The sequence below is a fragment of the Zeugodacus cucurbitae genome, chromosome 3 (genome assembly GCF_028554725.1).
Source record: "Zeugodacus cucurbitae isolate PBARC_wt_2022May chromosome 3, idZeuCucr1.2, whole genome shotgun sequence".
Taxonomy (NCBI): Eukaryota; Metazoa; Arthropoda; class Insecta; order Diptera; family Tephritidae; genus Zeugodacus; species Zeugodacus cucurbitae.
In genome coordinates this window covers 17076705-17100231 of record NC_071668.1, presented here as the reverse complement: position 1 = coordinate 17100231, position 23527 = coordinate 17076705, and the positions used below count along the sequence as shown (strand labels likewise).

General features: G+C 32.5%; 1 protein-coding gene across 1 annotated transcript; it reads left to right on the top strand.

The window, feature by feature from the left end:
* The first annotated feature begins 1876 nt into the window (after positions 1-1876).
* Positions 1877-15640, top strand: LOC105217239 (uncharacterized). Its single transcript, XM_011192148.3, has 3 exons — positions 1877-2075; positions 3598-3815; positions 14511-15640. The coding sequence occupies exons 1-3, from the start codon at positions 2058-2060 to the stop codon at positions 14866-14868; spliced, it is 594 nt and encodes a 197-aa protein (XP_011190450.1). The 5' UTR covers positions 1877-2057; the 3' UTR covers positions 14869-15640.
* The last annotated feature ends 7887 nt before the right edge of the window (positions 15641-23527 follow it).

Below are 23527 nucleotides of genomic sequence, written 5' to 3'. Positions count from 1 at the left end.
CCAAAGAGCGATCACGATCAAGTTTAAACAGGTATAATTGGAACTTTAAACGCGTTATTTGGAAACGATTATTTTCAATTTTGCCGACATCATAACTCAACGAGAATTGACTGATCGATTTTCAACTGAGTATTCTTGAATATATTTACTATACAAAGACCTACGATCTTTTTGATTGGTTGAAATTTGTCAATGTGGCATTTAAAAAATAACGTTTTTGTACCTAAAAAACTACATTTCTTTTCAGAACTACACCATTGAGTTAATTTTTGATATTTTTCAAACTTTTTAAGTCATTGTATAGGAAATACTTTCAACTTTAATAACCTTTTTAATTTTTTTTTGTTTCAGCTACTTATGCATCCGGAATCATGTAATCAGTTTTGGAACTTTTTTGTTGGCACCTTCGGAGATAACATAACTCCGTAATTTTTCAATATTTTTGTAAAAAAAATTTAAATATAGCTGAAATTATACCTTATTATGTGCAAAAAACTTCGAAATACTCGAACGAGTACTTTCTTCTTTTAAAATTCACGAAAATCACCTATTTATTTATGGGCTACACTGGTATAGCCCCTTAAAAAATAATTGATTTATTTTGTAATATTAATTTCAAGTCACTAATTTTTAGAACAAAAAACAAGATCACAATTTCAATTTAAAATTTAAGATCCCCCCCAAATAGCGACCAACACAGTCAAATATGTCCCAAAATCTAACGACGTTTTTACGTTCACAACTGTTGCTGACTACCTGGCACCGTTTGAGTGATCTTCAACTAAGCGAAAGTGCGAGCGATCGTGCTGGCAATGAACGTTGTTGCCAAAACGCTAGCAGCTGTTTGACTGAATGAATGTAATGTTTGCCAGCGATGCGATTAGACCGCATGCCGCTGCCACTTTGCGGCATTTGGTCTAATGAGAGCGATCACGAGACGAACCTAAGCTAAGCTAAGCTAAGCAACAAACAGCAAACAGTCAACAGCGCGCGATCGTCGGCCAGCTGGATGAGTGTGCAACAATTGGCATGATGAGATTGTGGCGCATGACGAAGATGTTGCAGATGCAGATGAAATTGAGTTGGAAGTGAGCAAAGTGCAAAAAAAAACACAAAAATCAAAAATGAATAAATAAATGAAGTAACGAAGCGAAAAGACAGCAATTTGAGCGCACAAACAAATTGAGGGAACTACAAAAATGAAATGTAATGAAAATAAAAACAAATAAGAGAGCAACGAAACGTGGCTAATGAGCTTCGGCTTGATGATCATTTAGGTGGCACACAAGCACCAACAACGACTGACTCGAGGCAATAATAGTAACATTAATAATAACAATGAAATGGAAAATGAAAACAATAACAACGCGCAGACGATTGGCGGTGTGGAGAGCGACGACGCGAACGAAGAGCGCGCGCCGAAGCGAAAACGCTTCACTTTGGGAAAACTGCTGTGGAGCTGCAGAGAGTTTGTTGTGGGGTTTTCTTTCAGTCGCTTTGCTTATACTAGGTGAGGTAATGAAACCGAAAGTGATCGCACACGATCCACAAAATCAACACCAAAAAGAGCAACAACAAAAACAATAACTGTAACAGCAATAACCAACCGGCGCGCTACAATAACATTGGCAACAATGAAAGCAAAAGTACACCACTTCAACTCCACATGTCTTCTTCAATTGCACCAAAAGCCGCGGCATACACCGCACCCTCCCGCGCCTGCACTGCCTGTGCGCGCGCACATTTGCAGATGCTCTACGCATGCGCAGCAATCTGCTTGGCTTTGCTTTTGCGCTGTCTGTCTGTCTGCCATCGTCAGCGTTGACTTTGCCGAAACGGTTTTTGCGACGCGTACCTATATAAACGACCAACTCCGCAGCAGAATCATGCAGAAAGACGCGCCGCGCCGTACAGTCAATTTGGTCTCTTGTGTCGACGCTTTGTGTACTTGTGTTTGTAATTGGTTTTAAACCTCCTCCAGTAGCGTAACGCCGCACATCCTTTGAATTCTACAGCGTAAAAACTAAAAAAAACTGTTTTCGAAAAACTCAAATAAAATGAAGCGTTTTTGTGCGGTACGTGTTATGGTTAATATATTGAAAGTGGTTTTTGAAAATTTTTGAATTTTTGAAAAAATTTTAAACAAGATTAATATTGAAAAAAATTGTTATGTGTGCCGAAAAGTATAAAACAAAATTCACAAGAAAATTTTAAGAAATAGAAGAACACTCATGAAGGATAATTAAAGGCTCAAAGGATTAACAGAAGTGTGAATATATAGAGAAAGCTGATGCTTGTGTTTCAAATACTACTGCATAAACTTAAAAAAACACTTTTTTTTTAAATTTACTATAAATTATAGATGAAAAAAATCTCAAAAATCACTAAAAAGATTCAAGAAATAAATGAATTGAATAAAATTAAAAAAGGATCTTAGATAAATTAAAACTTAGTGAAGAATTTTCTAAAATAATATAAAACCAAAATAATAATTTTATTAAAATAAATAATAATATCGAAATATTTATTAAAAAATAATTAAAACATTAAATTTAAAAAATATCTTGAATTTGCATTTGAAAAATATTGAAAAAATCAGATTTCTTCACATTATTGAAAAAATTAAAGAATATACAAAAAAAATTTGAAAAGAATATACAAAATTAATTTTGAAAAAAAAAACAAAAAAAATAAATTTAAAAAATATCTTAGATTTGTATGTAAAAAGTTTTCAAAACCATTTTTTTTCACATCATTGAAAAATTTTCTAAAAATTTTGGATGAATAAAAATTAAAAAAAAATGTAAAAATAAAACATTGTTTTCTGTTTTCAAAATTTCCAGGAGAAAAATATTTTCGAAATATATTTAAATTAATATAAAAAATAATTACAACTTTCTAAATCCGATAAAAAATTTGAAATATCAAATTCAGAGTTTCAAAAAAATTTCGAAAACAAATTTGAAAATCAAAAATCCATAATTTTTGTTATGGAAGGATCTCATAGGATAAAAAATCGAAGACAAAATTTCAATGCAAATATTGGAATTTAAAAAATATTTAAATATGAACCAAATAAAAATCCAGTTTTTTTTATAAAAATAAAATATTTTGAAATTCTCTGATAACATCTTATAAATAATTTCATACATTAGTTCAAAAAATATTTTTTTTTAATAAATAAAATCCTTAAAAGTGTAAAAACTTAATATCACAAATATATAAAAGTCGTTAAAGATCATTAAGCCCTTAAAGGATAATTAAAACATATTTCCAACAAAAATTTTAGTTAGAAAAGAAATAATTGACATTTGAGTACACAAATATAGGAATTATTCAAATTATTTCTGCAGGAGAATTTTTGCTTTCCTAAAAAGAGTCCATTGGAAGAGAAGTTCCTTAAATAGAAGTCACATAAGTAACAAACTGGTTAGAAGCAAGACTCAATACTTTAATTTATGAAAAAAAAAATGTTTTTTTACTCATCTCAGTATCTTCTATCATTGATATGAAGATCGTACACGCTTTTATAGACAACAAACTTGTTTGTGAGAATTATCCTCATGCCTTTTCTGTTTACTTTCCTCCCTCCCACAGGTTTTACTTGTTTTGATTGCCGCTGGCTTGGCCACAGCACGTCCAGAACCACCACGTGACAGCTACAGCGCACCGCCACCCAGCAGTTATCAACCATCGGCGCCCAGCGGCGGCTATGGGCCACCACCGGTATATGGACCACCACAACAACCACCTGTGGTGCATAAGCATGTCTATGTGCATGTGCCACCACCAGAGCCAGAGTACCAGGCACCAAGGTAAGTTGATGAAAATGAAGGGACGAAAGTCCGGAAGAAAATAAAAATAGGGCTAAAGTGTTCTAAAAAACGATTGATGCTTTACAGGCTTTACTAGAGAGAAGATAATATTAGTTTAGAAGCTGAAGAGTCTCGGCCTCATTGAAGTTTTCCAGTCTTTACTAGAGAGATGAGAATTTTGGCTTAGAAGCTTTACAGACTCGATATCATTAAAATGGTATAATCGCCTGTTAAACTGTCTTCATTTGATTATACCATTTGTTAAGCGATTTATACCAGTTGTTTGTTCGTTTCGTCATTCTCACATTTTTGACGAAACTAGGACAACTATTAGTCAGTATACATCGCATTAGCTTGGCAATACAAACATGTTGTGTTAATAACACATATTTCCCTCTGATTCCGTCAATATTGTCACTTCTATTCAATTTTTGTTTTTGTCATATGAATTATGATATTATCGACCATTTCCTTTCAAGCTGTCATAAACTGCTTAAGACAATGCCGTTAAACTGGCGCATATAAATCACAGAAATGCCGGACAATGAAAATATTTACGCAGTTGACAATTACAGTGGCGATAAAAATTTCATAACGTCATATATTTTTTTTTATAACTGCAGTAATAATTTAATGGCCAAATGGCGCTGAGGAAAATATATAAAATTTTGTTTGTGTTGGAATTGCATAATTGAGACATGCCATTGGCCGTTATTAAGCGAATGCAGGCCAAATGATTAATCAATATGCAGAAGAAAAAGGCAAAAAGAGAATTAAAATTATTTGTGAATTTTCTAGATTTGAATGAGTCACCAAAGGATCATAGTTGAAGTTAAAGGGTAGAGCAATATAGGGTAGGGTTGCCTTGTTGTTTTTAATACTCGAAATTTTAAATGCAATAAAATTGAAATTATAGATTCTTATTACTGTATTATCTATATTTTGACTAGTGACATAATTATTATTTTTTAAATATATAGGGTTGCCACTTAACTTAAAAAAATTATTAAACAAAATTACACAAAAAATCAAATACAAAATGTGTTTAAAAATCAATAAGATCATAAAAAATTATGAAAATAAAAAAGAGTTGCCACATAATTTTTTTTATAAAAAAAATCCAAAAAAAATTTTCAAACTAAATTTCAGAAATTGCATTTTTTCACAAAAAAAATGAAATAAAAGAAAATAATTAATTTCGTATATTTTCCCTAAATGCATTTTTTTTGCTTTTGGCTTTGTTGCTAACGAAAAAAATGTCACTTAATTACCACTTCCTTAGGCACTACAACAAAGCGCACAACCAAATCAACACCACAAAAATATTTGTATAATGAAAAATTTTAAGAAAAAAATGAAAATACAAACACGTTCAAATTCCACACATACGAGACAGCATTTCCAAAACCTTAAAACGAATTCGCTGCATTTAAGCGGAAATTACGCGTACAAGCGCTGATTGAACTTAAAACCGTTAATATAGTAACGGCTGCAACCTAAAAATCGTGCAAAAATGACAACCAAAAATCCAAAAAAATATACGCGAGCACAAGCCATAATTGCCACAATGTCAGCGCGCCACAAACGAGTTGCTCGCATTAGACTGACAGACGGCAGCTGTTTGAATGACAATTGACGTTCAAATGCGGCAAGCTGTTTATGGTTATTGGAAAATGTGGCAATAAATATGAAAATGAATAAAAAAAAGCGACAAAAATGGCAAAAACGCACGCAAGTGAACTGCACATACACGTACATACTTTATGTAAGTGTGGCAACGCTCACAATTGGGCACGTGATCAAAACGAATTCATGTTGATAAATAAATAAATTGGTGTTTTAAAATATTTGTAACGTGTTTTTCAGCAGCAGAGTGTAAGACCACGCAGTGACTAGGATTTCAAAAAAAGAAAAAAAAACTCATTAAAGAGGAAATTTGCGTTTTTATTTCATTTTAATTATTTTTTTCTTTAATTTAATTTCGGTAGACAATAGCATGTCAGTCTGTAGACATTTTGCTTCCTTATTGCAAAACACCTTGCATTTTACATATACATATATTTAGCTACATTAGATTTCTGCATATGCAACTTGAGCATCACTCGCTGGTGAAAGGCAGCAGCAGAGATGATTTGATGCATTGATGTCGTCATGCTTTAATTTTATTGTTGTTGTTTTATTAAAGTAGCAGGTGTTAAATGTCGATATGTCTACACCGTTGCGATTATGCAAATTTATATAACCAACAATGTGTTTAACACCATTTAGCATACAGTTAAGTATTGACTTACATATTTACATGAAACATTTGATGAGTGTTGAGTAAATATATGAGATGATAGATGAGTTAGCAAAGAAAGGAGGAAGTACGTTAGTGCAAATTATGCGCAAAAGCTTTCTATTTTAATAGAAAAAGAAATAATTAAATTTATTTTCGTTTTGCTTGATAATGCTGATATACAGTTTGAAAAGTTCATATAACAATTAGTTAGTCACTGATCGTATGAACGATGATCGTTGGTTATGGTGGGATTAAATGTGCACTTAATGCAAAATAATCCTCCCAAAACTTAATTTTATTTTGTGATCATTGATTTTACGTCCTTTCCTACTGATCTTGTCATTTGATGCAATCTTAACTGAATCCTATTCTTATTCTTCCTTTTTTTTGTTTACGTCATTTGATGCAACGATCTTGCTATGATCGCTTTTCCGAGGAACATTTTTCATACAAAAGGATCATACTTAATACAGTTATGATCAATCTGAACTGAATCCTATTCTTCTTCTTCTTTTTCTGATCATATCGTTAGATGCATCAATCCAGCTATAATCGCTTTCACAGTAAATTATTTTTATACAAACTGATCATCCTTTACTAAGTTATGATCAGTCCTTACTAAATCCTATATATTGATTAGTCTGCTTTTAATTTTCAGTATTGTTTATTCACAAAATTATTTCTTGAACCTCTTCTTCTTCTTGACTGGCGTAGACACCGCTTACGCGGTTATAGCCGAGTCCAAAACAGCGCGCCACACATCTCTCCTTCTGGCAGTTTGGCGCCAATTGGTTATTCCAAGCGAAGCCAGGTCCCTCTCCACCTGGTCCTTCCATCGGAGTGGAGGTCTCCCTCTTCCTCTGCTTCCACCAGAGCAGTGGTCGTCATCAAAATTGGGGTCTCTCATCCGAGGCTGTTTTTTCTTTTTCATTGGGGGGTGTTTTTATGTGGTGGGTCCCAAACCCTACGCACAACCGCATAGACGGGTTTCGCCTTCTCACTTTAGCTCGCCTCCAAACGGTTGTCTGTTGGCTATCCAGAGGATACTTGGTCTAAGACCGGAAGTCGTGAGCTGCTTGAGCCACATGTAAGAGAATCGTTCCTGGCCACTCCTAAGTGAATGACAGTCAGAAACTTTCCTCACTTACGTGAACTTCTACATATGACTCCATCCTTTCTTGAACCACCTTAAACATTTTCCGATCTTTTCTTAACATGATCACCAATTTATAGGTTGGAAATTCTAATCTAATAGTCCTCTTCAAGGACATAATTAACTTTAAATGCCGAAAATAATGCTTAACACTGGCAAATAATGAGCTTTAATCCATAAGACATGGAGCATTTTACCAACTAGCTGCCTAGTTATACACTGATCCTCACTACTACAATATGATCACTTTCAACTGCCTTTAGCGAAAAGTGTTTGATATAATGATCTCTTCACAAAATTATCGCTTGATACTTAATAATTGAAGTGTGATTAGTGATATTTAAATTTAAACTTTACAACTTCAAATTGAATGATCTTGCTACGATCAGTTTCTTTGTGTAAAATAAGAATAAAGGTATAGAATTCAAACTATAGAATATACTCTCTATTCTTTGCAGGGAATAAACAATATATATAAGAGATCAGAGCTCCAACAAATCGAATTGTATTTGCTTTTATGAAAAAGTGACAAGATCACTTCAAGATCACGATATTTACTCAGTCTCTTGATATTCACGTAAATCTCATATACCAGTTTTGTCGTCAAATATGCATTTCCTTAATTATTGATCTTTTTACTTGAGATTATTTACAAAATATTGGATAGCTTGAATACTCTAGAGAGTGATCTTGTCCAAGTAACTTCAATGACGATCGCTGGTGCATACTTCTCGATTTTGCGATCCCTTTACTGAGCTATTTTTGTCAAGGAACTTGGGAATTATATACTCACAAGCTTTAATGAGCGATCGTGACATCACGATCGTTACAAATACTTGCCCACGATCACTTTAAAATTTCAAAATTTAGTTTTTTCGGCATATATTTTTGTATAAGGACGGCTATTGCAGCGTTGTGCTAGCTAAAATTAATTTTTCAAGTAATTATTAAAAAGCGAAAAAATATGATGAGTAAGTAGGCTACTCTTTTATATACATATATTTACATATTCATGTATATGTAGCCCCATTTAGTTATTACAACCAATTAGTTCAGCCACGAAATATTTTGCTTTAAATTTATAACTTTACTTTCATTTTAACGTCCTATAAAAACAAAACCAAACAAAAAACAAAAATGTATGCTATTAATATAGTACATAAGTGCCTTTGGGTGACTAGTACAAGTGGTACCATCAACAGCAACCAACGCCAACGATGGTAATAGCGATAACATCATAAAGCCAAAAAAAAAAAACGCATTATGCACAACTGTAATGAAATACAGTTAAAAGCAGCAATCAGGAAGTACAAAAATTCAAAGTAACTCTCTTTTGTTTTTGTGCAAAAAATTTTCCAGTAGGCCACATAAGGCGCTGACAACATTGTCGCCATGGGCGTGTATCAACGTCGGTATTTTGCCTGCTGCCTGCTTAACGGTAAATGTGGCTGAAATAGTTTACGGTTTTGTAGGTTTGCTATAATAGTTGCACGCATGTCGCTGCCACTTTGGTTGAAGTTGAAGTATAGCTAGTTATTTTTGGAATTTTCAATATAAAAAATAAAAAGTCAACACTTTTTGGATTATTTAATTTTTTAATTAAGTAGCAATTGTTGGTAGAAGTCCAAAAATATAAATTATAGCGACTTTTGAAACATTTAAGCTTTCCAGCGATCATTGATCCTCACTATCACTTTAAAAATAAATACTACTAAAATATTTACCGTTATTTTTTCAATTTTCCGTTGACTAAAATAACGAAAAAGCAGCCCAAAAGGTATAAAAGCAGCACCTTAGTACACCACCACATAGCAAATAGTGCATGTAAATCGCTTAGATACGCCTACAAAAACAAATATTAGTCAGTTGTGGCTCACATTTTTTACCGCATTTAGTATTATCGCTTCCTACTTATGTAACATGTAATCTGTGCTCTGTTTGTGACTTTGCGGAAAATTCATCGCGAAGAGAATGTATGTAGGTGTGTTGGCGGCGGTGGTGGCATCAACGTTTAACGGCATTTCATGCTTTCTTGAGGCAAAGCTGTCGTCGCTCAGACAATTAGATAAAATTACAACAGTAAAAGATGCAATAAAATGTAATAAAGACAAAATTACTTATATTAATATATAATGCCGCGCTGTCAACGCCCACGCTTGCGTTTAAGCGTCGTAAGTGGTTTTAGACCGCAAATAAAACTTAAAGTGTGTGATATGTCTTACGTGTATAAATTTAATGCATTTTAAATTAATTTTAGCCGCTAAACAAAAAATTATATTTTTATTCGGACTAGTTACAAACTGGTTTCAAGTGAACCACTTTTGTAACTAGTCATGAAATTATAGTTCATGATGCACAGTATCATTAATTCACTAAAATATACTTTCAAATCTATCATAAAATACAAATATAGTGCAATTAGTCCATAGAAATTTGAAAATTTTTGATCAATTTTCTCAGATTAGTTCAAGAAGCAGATCACTCACAAAATCATATTCTAGCGTGATTCAAGTTAACATTTTTCATAATATTTAAAATCTTTTCTAGCTCAAATTCATAATAAATTATTAATCTAGTTGAAAGTTTGAACAATTCAAAGTTTGAGATCTGTTTTGATTAATCAAACTATCTCTTAGCGATCTGACAAGATCATTTTCATTTTTACAACAAATTTTAAATATGAAAAATATGCGAATCTTTTGAAGAACCGATCTACTTCTCTGTTAATATACTTCCTATTTCCAAACTTTAAATGTCCCAAAAATTTTATGTTGAGATCAAGTCGAGATCACTGATCATATTTAGAGAAGGTTGTGGGAAAATTGACATTTATCTTATAAAGAAAGGTTGAAATAATAAATAATAAAATAGTGTTCACTACAAATAATTTTCATATTGAAATATCTATACAAGATCACTGATCACCTTCGTGATCGTTTGAAGAGTATTTATTTTGTGGACTTACAATCCATTCAAATTCGAGAAAAGTACTACAAATCTGACAAAGAGCCTTACAACTAATCCCATCACAAAATTTCATTTTAATCTCTCATAATTATGACGCTCTTGAAAAGTTGCATTTGCAATTTGATGCGACTATCACTTAGAAAGTAAAAGTCGTCATTATTTCAACAAAATTCCGAGATTTCCTTCACAATTTATTTTAATTTTTGCAGCTCGCCATTTCGCTGGCAATTACTGAGTGAGAAGGCACTTATGTAAGCATATACAATATTACAACAACAATGTTGTAATGACACCAACAATTTTTAATAAAATTTTGTTAGGCAAAATGAGTCGCCTATTTTTTATTTTTATTTCATTTTATTTGATTATTACTGCCTTTATTGTTTTTGTAATGATAAAAAGTCACGCTGATGGATCTCTTTTCTGCGTTGAAAGCTCTTCATTCGCTTCACAAGCTTTTCGTATAATTTACAAAATAATTTAACGCTTGAGGAATAGTTGGGCAGTGAGTGAAAGGCTCTTGACTGAAGGTGTTTGTGTAGCAAAAATTTTAAGAAGGAATAGCAAAGTAATTCGAGAGAAAAACAAGTGGCGAAATGGCTTGAGATGTAACAGGTCGTTGTTGCTGGAATGCTATCAAATTACTTGTGGATATATTTATATAAGCTCCGCTTAAGTACTTTTATTACAAACGTTTTATTGCGTTTTCGTAGTTAAATGCACATTTCTGATGGAAAAATAAATTAAATAATCTTGAATGACAGGAAAGTGATAGCTAGAGTTAAATAATGATGACTGGAGCAGAGAGTGAGATGAAGTGTTGGGAAAGAGAGTACTATCGATGATGTAAATAATAAAAAACCTCAGTTAGATATCTCAACAATTAAGAAAAACATATAAAAGTTCAAATTATAGCATTTTGAAAAAAGTAGTAGAATCTACTACTATTTTTTACAACGGTAGAAAATGAAAAATAATTGCAGTAACAGTTGAAAACAGTTAATTATAATAACCGTAGTAAGTTTTAAGGGTTTTCCATTGTGGAAAGCGTTATATTAAATACTACTATTATGAAATAATTCTAAATTTCAATATTTCAAGCTAAAATCTAGCATAATATTTATAGCAGAATGATTAAAACTGTATTGTAAGGTCTGTTTGGTTCTAAGAAACTATCCAAATTGAATACTCAAGTCAGATGTAGGCATTTAGCAACACTTCAGCTGCCAAACATCTGCTAAAAAAGTAATTTTGTTCATAATTTCGGCTATTTAGGTTCAAATAACTTAACAAGTCTTGGCCATCAACTACTTTACAGTATAAAATCTGCCTTTTTCTACAAAAGTAACTCAGAATTTAGTAGTAGACTTCAAAATATAATGTTAAAAGTAAAATTGGCCTAAATTATCTTAATAATTACATTAAAAATTTATTTCATAAAACAAATTCAACGATTTTATAAGTTTTAAAAATAGTAGTAGAAAATGGTATTAAAAAAATAGTAGTAGAAACATAAAAAATAGTAGTAAAAAGATATTTTTTGGTATACAAATCAGTAATTATTTAATTCTCGCTTATAACGCGAAAAAAGCTAAATAAAAATAGTAGTAGATTTCATAAATTCCATTAAAAAATACTATTTGGTACAAATATGTGATTAGCTCTTAACTTTCTGGTAGTTTTTGCTTATTTAAGATCAGTAGCGTGTAAAGATTCAAATCACTTACCTAAGCATGAAGTAAACTTGTACTACAGTTAAGCAGTAAATCACAAAATAGTAGTTATAAAAACAGTTATACGCCTAAACCACCCACCAACGCCCACTTAAGTTTCACTTGCGTGTACTTTGAACTACTTGAACCCAATACTCATGTGAAAAGCTGGAAAAATGCAAATGCCGCACCGCTTGGGAAAGCAGTAGTGGAATAGTAAGGCAGCCACAGGTTGTTGCTTAAAACTGTGTCAATACGCGCGGCAAGTGCCACAAGCACGCATAGACTGTGTTATATACACTTGCGGGCTGCGTCTGCGCACACAAATTTCCACACTAACTCATTCACATTGAAGTGAAACCAATTAAAGCGGCCACTCCCAGCGACGCAGCTGAGTTGCGGGAAAAATCGCATAAATTTTGCGAAAGTCAGCGGGCGGCGCACAGTAGTTGCAACAGCAGCGGGCGCAGCTACTGTGAAAGATGAGCGCTTGAGATACTATGTGGCAAGCTTTGTGGCAGGCACATAGTTGTAGATGTTGTTGGTTACCCACGCAGCAGGATCTAATTGCGCGCTTGAGCTAGACAATACGTTGGTGCAACTTGCAAGTGATGCGTGCGTATTTTGTGGAGCGTTTGTAGCAAGTGGGTGTATGAAGTTTTAAAAATGGAGCAGTTGAATGATGAAATGAAGACTTGAAAAATAAAAAATTAAAAAAAAAACTGAAATTAATAGCAAACGCATGAGCACATAATGAATTAGTTCCATGCTTGCCACATGCAACACAACATAAAATCTCTGCTATTGTTGCAACAATTTGTATGCCGTGTTGCAAGTACTTATTTTGCATACCTAATTGTATCACACACACACAGAAATACTTATTCACTTTAGTAATTACAAATGTTGTGATCGCTGACTTCATAACTCATTTTCCCATATTTCTCATCATACCCACAAGCTCAAGCCAACTAATCACAAGTGACGCTAATGAATTGCTAGCGGTGTGTTGTAGCAAAATAAACATTAAATGATTTCATCGACAATGCGAGGTGTTGCCTCATTTGCATAAGCCGCAGGTGGTGGCAATCACTTGTCTTCACTTGCCTTGCGGCATGTGTTGGCAAGCAGATAATTAAACTTATATGAAAGAAAAAATAATAACAACAGCACAACAACAACAAGATAAATTTAAAATAAATGACAATGTGCTTAAAAGTGTAGCGATCATTAACTGTGCGCGCGTTCACACACAGTTTCGTTGAAGTCATTAAGAGTGGAGAGGGCGGAATAATTATGATTTAAAAGACATGAGCTTTGATGAAAGCGATTGATATGACTTATGGATGAAGAAAATGTGATGAAAGTCAATTAAAAAGCTATTTAGTTTATGAACTACTGAGTATATAACTGTGCTTAACAAGCTTTCACTAGGTGTCGTTTTTCTCTTATCAAAAAATCTCTATAAAAGCTGTAGATTTTGTTAATATGATTTCAAAATAATACTAGATTCGTCTAATACATCTCTTTTAATAAACACCAAAAGTTTTGTTATATGAAAGCTTTGCTATGTGAAAGCTTTGCTATGTGAAAGATTTCTTGGGTGAAAACTTGACTGAACTAAACTTTAAGAATCTCTTAAATGAACTGTTACATCGCAAAGAATTGAATATTTACGAAATCTACAAAGGAAAAATAATTTATTAGATAATAAGAGTGCAATTTTGACGGATTTAATCGACTTCCAATCACTGATTTAGAGATTGAGATGTTATTACAGGACTACCCTTCGGGATTAAGAGCACATAAAACATAATCCATCTAATGGAAGAGTAAAGCCTTTGATTTTGAGTAGAAAGCTTTCATTAATTTTTGTAAAATGAACACGAAAGCTCAAAAGCTTTTTCAAAAAGGTTCTATTATGACAACTAATATGTTACTAAACCTTAAGTAAAGCTATTTAAAGCTGCTAAATACCATACTTGTTTCCATATTTAAACATTTAATGTAATGTATAGCGAAAGCTGCAAGTACTGGCACAAAAAAGCTTTCCTTTTGTTTGTTCTCGTTAAAGCTTGTCAAAAAAGCTTCCAATAGAGCACAATTTTTAATTTAAAAAACATTTAAATTTAGAGAAAAAGATCGAGAGCATTATGAGTAGAAAGCATAAAAGCTTAAATTTTTGTTTGGACACTTAAAAAGGCTGTAGTTTATACTTTTTTAGCTTAATTAGAGATAAAATAAATAATCCTCTCTCTACAGCTTTTCACATATTTTGTCAGTACAGAAACCGAAAGCTCTAAAGCACACGATTTGCGAACAGTCATTTGAAAGCTCTAAAGCTTAGAACCTTATTATAATTGTTTGAAGAATGATGCCAAAAAGCTAAATGTTTATCCGAAGCCTTAAAAATAGTCTTTAACTACTTTGAAGAAGAGCTTTCAAAGCCTATAAGCTTAAAATCTCAATTAAAGCTCTGCTGTTATGAGCTTGCAACACGATTTAAATATATTTAAATATAAAGTTTTATTATCTATTCATTTATTAATTCCACATTTTTCTCCCTTCCACCATCTTTGCAGAAAACCCATTGTCTTCCCACCACCACAGAAGCACTACAAAATCGTTTTCATTAAGGCGCCATCACCACCAGCACCAACCGCACCAGTGATTCCAGTTATACCACAAAACGAAGAGAAGACACTGGTCTATGTGTTGGTCAAGAAGCCCGAAGAGCAACCCGAAATTGTCATCCCAACACCAGCACCAACACAGCCCAGCAAACCCGAGGTATACTTCATTCGCTACAAGACACAAAAGGAAGAGACCGGTCCATACCCGAACAGCATTGCGCCACCACCATCGGGCGATTATGGTGCACCAGCAGCGCCATCGGCACCATCAGCGCCCAGCTCATCATATGGTGCACCATCGCATTAAATTTGTGTGTGAGAGCAAAGCAAGCGAAGGAAGAAGGATGATGGATAGATAGGAAAGTAAAGAAACAAAAAGATCCAAAGCATACTTGGAAGGAAGGAAGTGATGGAGCAGGTGTAGTTAATAAGAAAAGTTTTTTATTTAGAGGGGAAAAGATAAAGTTTAAAACGTAGTATGTCAGCAGAGACGTATCTTCGAGTAGTAAAATGTTGCAGATTATCCATTGAGTAGCGTGTGGCAGTGTTGTATGTGTAGTAGAAGCAGAAAAAAGAAAAATATGCCGTTTTCACATAATTTGTAGTCTACTTTTGCGCGCTTAAAACTACCTAACAGTTAAGCTTGTTGTTTTTGTTTTATTTTAATGGAGATTTGCGCTATTATTTTAACTCATACTTTGACTAACATACGCTACGATTTTAATATTTACTCGTTTTTATTATTAACTGTTATATTAATGTCTAACTAAGCAATTTGAAAAGCGAAAAAAAACTTTTTTTTGACGTGTGACAACCAACAACGCCTCGAAGTGCCAGTTTTGCTGGTCCGCAATTATTATTTTTTTTTTATAAATACGAATTTCAACGATTTTTTTGAGTTTTTAGCGAAAATATTTTACAAAAGCTCGAAAGCTTAAAAGCTCTAAGCGCTTTTTATTCGAATTTTGCCAGCAAATATTTGTAAAATAGTTAATTTTTGTTGTTTTCCATTAAGCGTCGCGTTGATAATGTGCGTGCTTGAGCTCTTTACAAGTCGCCCTACTCTCCCATTCTCACTCTCTCTCTCTCTTCTAAGCTCTTAAGCGACTTTTTGCTTGTGCGCGCATTTCATCAACGCAATTCGACTGTTTGTTTCATAAATTATTATTATTTGTTTGTTTAATACTTAGTTTGTATGGATGCGTTATTCATTAGCAACAAAAAAAAATTACAAAAAAAAAATCATATTTTTATTCTCTTTGTTCTCTTAGTTTTTAATATGTACACTCATACACTCACACATAATTTTGTTAATTTTTGTTTGACACACCAATTGTTTATTTTTAAAGCATTTCAATTAAACTCTCCGATTTTATTCTTGTTTATGTAATCTACTTAATAACAAAGAGTACATACATACTTGCATACATACACGTGCAAGTGTACTGCAACACTGCACTTGTGTTGGTATGTAAGTAGTTAATTAACATATTACGAAAATGTAAAGGAAATGTAAAGTTGATGATGGATTTAATAAAGATCGTTTTTATACATAACAGTAGTTCATGTTGTTGTTGTTAATTATTATTATGATTTTATGTTTGACTCACTTTGACAGCGAGCTTAAGGTACTAATTGAATTTGAATTGAAATTGAAGCAAAGTATAAAAATTATTAGGGTGTGCCAGTTTGTGTGTAAAAAACTCTTGAAGTGAAGTCTTATAAAACAGCCCACAACCCACTCGAACAATTTTTTATATACTAGACTGACTAAAAGGATCGAAAACAATTATTATTTTCGAAAACAATTTATTTTTTGTTCGGTGACCCTACCTCTAAAAGATAATACAAATTATACAGCTTTCGAACAATTGGTACGTGATATAAGCCGTAAAATAAAATAAATTACACCTTAAAGATATCAAAAGAACGTGTTGGACATATCGTTCGGGGATGTTTTGGTATCCGAAAGCTTTCCGTAAGCTTTGTGGGTACCGCTCGGGATCGCGAACGACCAAAAAATAGTAAATTGATCATTTGGAGCAGTGTTTGGAGCTATTCCCACGAAATTTTTTCATCGATAGCTCACCATGAACTCTCTGCGCAGTCTAATCGAAAATCTTCCGAATGAGCCGAACAATGAACCGAATATAAAGCAAGCCAAATGAAGCCAAATCTAGCTGGTACAGTTAAGATGCCTATATTTGGGGTATCTGGAACATAAACATAACAACATCGCGTATTATATAGTAATCCACCGTTGATGGATCATTTAACAGACAAAATTGTCGAAAATTAGGCTCATTTGAAGGATAAGAAAAAGCTCCAACCTTCGCTATCGTCAATGATAACAATGATAAAGCGGCTCTAATGGCCTTTGAATTTGTTTTTAGAACCTGGCGACTGTTTCTTGTTCAGATCTCAGTAGAAGAAGAACAGCTATTCGCCGAGATTTTGACTACTTTGAACGGAAAACAACTCGAAGAATAAACAAGTGTAAGGCTAAGTTCTGGTCTAACCGAACATTTTATACTCTCGCAATTTATTGATTTAATTTTATTAAGAAACACACAAATTGAACCATATATTCAGCTTAAAGTCTAATAGGATGACGAAAATCATCACATATAGTATATGAGGGCAGAGATATTTCTTGAACCGAGTTCACCCATTTTCGCCATCAAGGTACACCATAACCAAGAGTACGTGGTCATTTAATTTTGCTTAGATATTTCACATATTAACCGATTTATAAGGTATGAAGCTCATTGTATTTTTGAAAAACCTATAATTAGGTATATGGGAGCTAGGGGAAGTTATGACCCGATTTTATACATTTTTGATACAGAGACACACTATTAGATGAAAAAGGTTCCCTCTGGATTAAAATAAAATATGTGAGAGATTTACCGATATTTTCGGTGAAAAATTACCCTTAGACACTGAGTTGTCCATGTTCGATATTCGGGGCATTGAAAAGTAATAGTCCGATTTCGACAACTTTTTCACAAGGGATGTCATAGCTCAAATACAGTATTTCTGTAAAATTTTAATCTGCTATCTCATTGAAATCAGTCAAGTAGTTCCTGCGATATGGTTTTGACCCATAAGTGGGAGACGCCACGCCCATTTTCCATTTTTTCAAAAATATCTGAGTGCATCTTCCTTCTGGTATTTCTCCTGTAAAATTTAGTGTTTCTGATGTTTTTCGATAGTGAGTTAATGCAACTTTGTTGCGAGAGTACAAAATAATATCGAAGGTTGGAAGTTCGACTTAATCAGTAATTACTCTCGCTTTACATAAAATATAATCGAACATTGTCCAAAAAACATGCTTGTCTTTGTTTTGATGAGTTTACGTTTTGAGTACTATATAAACACTTTGAATTTCCGTTCCAATTTATTTTAAAAACATGGGGAACCACCCTAATTTCCTTTGAGCCCTGCATAAGTCTTCTTGCTTCATGGAAATTTGACTTATGTTGCCGTTTTCCTTTCTGCATCATCACTTGCCTAAATTTCCGTAACAATGGTTGTGAATGTATGTGTTCCAATCTGCCCCTCAAAACACACCCCCACCTGCCATTTGCCACTTAGCTGTCAATCAATTTGCATCTTGTGAGTGATGAACGATGCACAAAGAGAATTCTTAATGAAATTTGCACCATTAGCTTCTTAGATATACTCTTCGATATAGCTTCGTGTGTATGTTCATTCATGTACATGAGAGTGTCTTTTTGACAGTGGCGAGCTAACAGGTAGCGCTTCTTCTAAGTAATATTGCTTCTTTCGGAAGCCCGGAAAAGCATGAACATAATCGAGTTGCAGTCAAGTAACAAAGAGAATTCAAAATTCGATTGATTTTTGATAGATAATTGTATTTTTAGGTGGAATATATGGATGAAAAGAGGAGATTTTTTATTTTTTTGAAGTTGCGTTAATTATTACTTGCTCTGTAAGGAAGAAATGAACACATTAACGAAGACAGCGTATGTTTTATTTTATAAGTGTAAGTTTTTGACAAAATAGCAAAATATAAATCTAGAGATGTCTGCGAAATTTATGAAAATAGTTTAAGGTAAGGCTCTGGTTGTAAGCTATATAAAGAACTCCTGCCATAATTTTTAGTACGAGATAGCCATTTTAATGTATCAGTATCTCTATATACAGTGTACCAAATTTTTAGAATCGCTAAATTTTAAATTAACAAAATACTCATTGCTACTAACACGCTCAAAATTCAATGACGGATCATGAAGCATAGTCAAAGATATTTACAGCTCACCTTTTGGAAGATTGTTGCTATATATCGATAGATAGATAGAACGCATCTCTTATGCGTTTGTCCTGCTTTAGCGAGACAATGATTCAGATATTTAGGGACTTCAGAATAACATAAGCTGGAAGAGATATCGTCACGTCAAGCGCAGCCATCCTAAACGATAACTACTACTCAGGGAATACGTGAGGCATTCCATCTGGTATCACTAAGGACCATAATTGGTCTATGCGTGGCATACAGGCCTACCAGACCAACCTACCCTAACCTAAATAAGACATTGGGGTTCAAAATGACACTTTATGGGATGAAACAGTGGTTGAAGTTTAATTTTACCTACTCCCAAACTATCCGACCATTAAAGGAAAGCATAATCGGTTTTCGCTATTTAAAAAAATAAAGTTATATGGAAAATGAATCTAAACATTCTCCCTGAAATTGTTAACCCTAAAAAATAGCTAAAATTAAGAATTATCACTAGAATGAAATTAAATAACGCAGTCACTTAAAGAGTACAGAGTGAAAATAAAATATGTATAGCTTGAGGAGTAAAAGATTAGAAGATAATTTATCAAAAGCTTTAAGGAAGTTTGTAATAATTTAATAAACTTAGTGCCAGATGAAAATTCAGTTGAACTTCCCAACTCGAATCACCATAATCCACAAAAAAACTGCACGTTAGAGAGACTTCAAGTTAAAGAAGAAGGCAATTTATAAAAAAAATTGATTTCTATTGCCAATTCAAGAATTCTAGTTTTGAAAATTAAAATGTACATCTATTAACTACTCACATTATTGAAATAGTTATAAATAACAATGTAAAAAACTCTACTGGGTATTGGACAAAGCAATTTTTCTTGGAGATTGAGACATAAGTAAAAAATTTGCATTTTCCAATTGCCGAAGTTAGACTCCGAAATCGTAATATTTTGTTTCGAAGCTTTTTTTTAACAATAATTATTAATTATAGAATATAGGTATCCGAAAATTCAAAATAGGGATATACTACACATGTTTCCCTTAATTTAGTGATGTATAAATTTTTTTGCTGAAGCTTATATAACAGATGAAGAGTCAAGGTTAGATCTTCGAAGAAATACAAATTTTATATTTCGATATACATATAATGGGTAACTTATAGCATTTGTCATATAAGCTTAGCAGTAAGATATAATTATTATTGAAAAACCATTTTTTTTAATTTCGAAACCAAGTATTTCGATTTAAAGAAAAATTGGGTTGGAAAATTTGATAATGCAATGGTTTTACTTTTATTCAATCTCACGGAAGAAAACAGTTTAGTCCAATACTAGTATGTACTCATCATCATTTAGGGATATATTCGATTTTTTTTTTTTGGTAAGTGAATGTTTTCATAATATCAACCATAAAATTCACACGAAATCGAAATAATAAAATTGAAATAAATCTCCATAAAATATAAATATATTCTCACATCTACACTACAAATATATCCATCAGACGCACTCATGTAACAAATTAATTAATTCTGAATATCGGTTAATTTTTATTAGAACAATTTTTGGGTTTCTTTATTTGCATATAATAGATTCACAGGGAACATTGGAAACACAGCATACAAGCCGGATTGTGACATTTGCCTCATAAACTCGCAAGCATATCAAAGAAGGGTTGTCAATTAACTTGAGTTGTCGCCTTTTGTATGCTAATTAAGCGAACAATTCAATAAAGATTTGCTACATCATACAAATTTGTCAAATGGTGGTGTATAATTTGGGTAAATGTGTAATGAATATGGAGGGTTTACGAATATTGGAGAGAGCGTGAGAAAAAATAAGAACTATATTAGATTGCTTGCATCATTGATTCTATTCCTTGATTAAAACGGCTGAGAAAATAATTTCCATATATGTAGAAGACGGTATTATAGAAAATATTATAAGCCTATGGGATCAATAAATTGTTAACCCTAAAAAATAGCTAAAATTAAGAATTATCACTAGAATGAAATTAAATAACGCAGTCACTTAAAGAGTACAGAGTGAAAATAAAATATGTATAGCTTGAGGAGTAAAAGATTAGAAGATAATTTATCAAAAGCTTTAAGGAAGTTTGTAATAATTTAATAAACTTAGTGCCAGATGAAAATTCAGTTGAACTTCCCAACTCGAATCACCATAATCCACAAAAAAACTGCACGTTAGAGAGACTTCAAGTTAAAGAAGAAGGCAATTTATAAAAAAAATTGATTTCTATTGCCAATTCAAGAATTCTAGTTTTGAAAATTAAAATGTACATCTATTAACTACTCACATTATTGAAATAGTTATAAATAACAATGTAAAAAACTCTACTGGGTATTGGACAAAGCAATTTTTCTTGGAGATTGAGACATAAGTAAAAAATTTGCATTTTCCAATTGCCGAAGTTAGACTCCGAAATCGTAATATTTTGTTTCGAAGCTTTTTTTTAACAATAATTATTAATTATAGAATATAGGTATCCGAAAATTCAAAATAGGGATATACTACACATGTTTCCCTTAATTTAGTGATGTATAAATTTTTTTGCTGAAGCTTATATAACAGATGAAGAGTCAAGGTTAGATCTTCGAAGAAATACAAATTTTATATTTCGATATACATATAATGGGTAACTTATAGCATTTGTCATATAAGCTTAGCAGTAAGATATAATTATTATTGAAAAACCATTTTTTTTAATTTCGAAACCAAGTATTTCGATTTAAAGAAAAATTGGGTTGGAAAATTTGATAATGCAATGGTTTTACTTTTATTCAATCTCACGGAAGAAAACAGTTTAGTCCAATACTAGTATGTACTCATCATCATTTAGGGATATATTCGATTTTTTTTTTTTGGTAAGTGAATGTTTTCATAATATCAACCATAAAATTCACACGAAATCGAAATAATAAAATTGAAATAAATCTCCATAAAATATAAATATATTCTCACATCTACACTACAAATATATCCATCAGACGCACTCATGTAACAAATTAATTAATTCTGAATATCGGTTAATTTTTATTAGAACAATTTTTGGGTTTCTTTATTTGCATATAATAGATTCACAGGGAACATTGGAAACACAGCATACAAGCCGGATTGTGACATTTGCCTCATAAACTCGCAAGCATATCAAAGAAGGGTTGTCAATTAACTTGAGTTGTCGCCTTTTGTATGCTAATTAAGCGAACAATTCAATAAAGATTTGCTACATCATACAAATTTGTCAAATGGTGGTGTATAATTTGGGTAAATGTGTAATGAATATGGAGGGTTTACGAATATTGGAGAGAGCGTGAGAAAAAATAAGAACTATATTAGATTGCTTGCATCATTGATTCTATTCCTTGATTAAAACGGCTGAGAAAATAATTTCCATATATGTAGAAGACGGTATTATAGAAAATATTATAAGCCTATGGGATCAATAAATTTTAGTAAAATTATTTTATAAAACTTTACTCGATAAGAAATGCTTAAAGACGTCTATATGAGTATATAAGTTTGTTCATAGCCAGAAGAAAATATCTTCACCTCTACCTTCCCTTTATTTAACACTAAAAGCAAGTTTTCTGCATAAGACCGATTTTCATTGTGAACTTACAAAGGTTCTAGCGTCCGACCAACTCCTTCAAATACCTAAAACTACAATACATTATTCTAGTAGCAGCGAGCGTAGCTTATTCATGCGCCTTCAACCAATTCCGCATTCACTTAAACCACCAACACCTAATGTGGTTGCGCTCGACCCTCGAGCAGCGGTTAGGGTGCATTGTTAATATGCTGACATTACACTTAAAATATGCCACACTCTTTAACACTTCCCCTCGCTCCTTTAAATACGATAGTTGTTGCACTGTTGCGATGTTATTGTTCTTTTGCACACTTGAGTAACAACTCGACACTTAGCGGTGCCAAGCAAAACCATTGTAAAGGTGAGAAATGTTAAGTGTTAGCTTTGTTGTTGTTGTAGTTTCATTATTATTTTCAAGCTACCCTGATTTTACTATTGTAGGGAACAACTGACTAATAGTAAGGTCTTTGGCTAAGGGTTATTCAGAATTTATGAGACTTTTTCGCCTGGTCTTTGCTTACGGATATAATGTAAGGATAGGGTAAATATTTTTGTAAAGAAATGTTCTGTGTACCCCTATTTCAGAGCTCCTAGTTACCGATGTTTAATATCGTAAGATCGTACTTATTAGATAATTGAAAAATTGAACCGAAGTAGAGAGTCATAGAATGTGTTAGTGCTTTTAACAAAATTTCCATATTTTTATTAGTTATTTAATTTAATTTTGTTATAATTATTTTTTATAGATTATTTATTGTTGAACTACGGCTTCGAGACCAAAAAAATAATTATTGACATATTTTAATTAATTAAAAAAATAAAAATATATGTATAACAATATAAGTACTAATATCCAATAATTCAATTAAAAATAGTTATAATTTCGCTCAAATTTAGTTCACTAAAAAACAAGTTTCTCTTTAATGCCTTAATATTTCGTTTTCATTTTACTCTTCGCTAAACTTCTTAACCACTAAATGCTTTCTCTTTGTTACTACAAGCAATAAAATGCATAAAGTGGCAAAAAATGAAGCATACTTTCAGGTGCTTCGAAATATAAAATGACGAATCACTGTATGAGTGTTGCATTTAGGTAAAG

Excerpts from the sequence above, each read along its gene's own strand:
- LOC105217239 (XM_011192148.3), top strand. Across the intron at positions 3,816-14,510 it reads CCAGAGTACCAGGCACCAAG|AAAACCCATTGTCTTCCCAC; the intron begins GTAAGTTGATGA and ends CCATCTTTGCAG.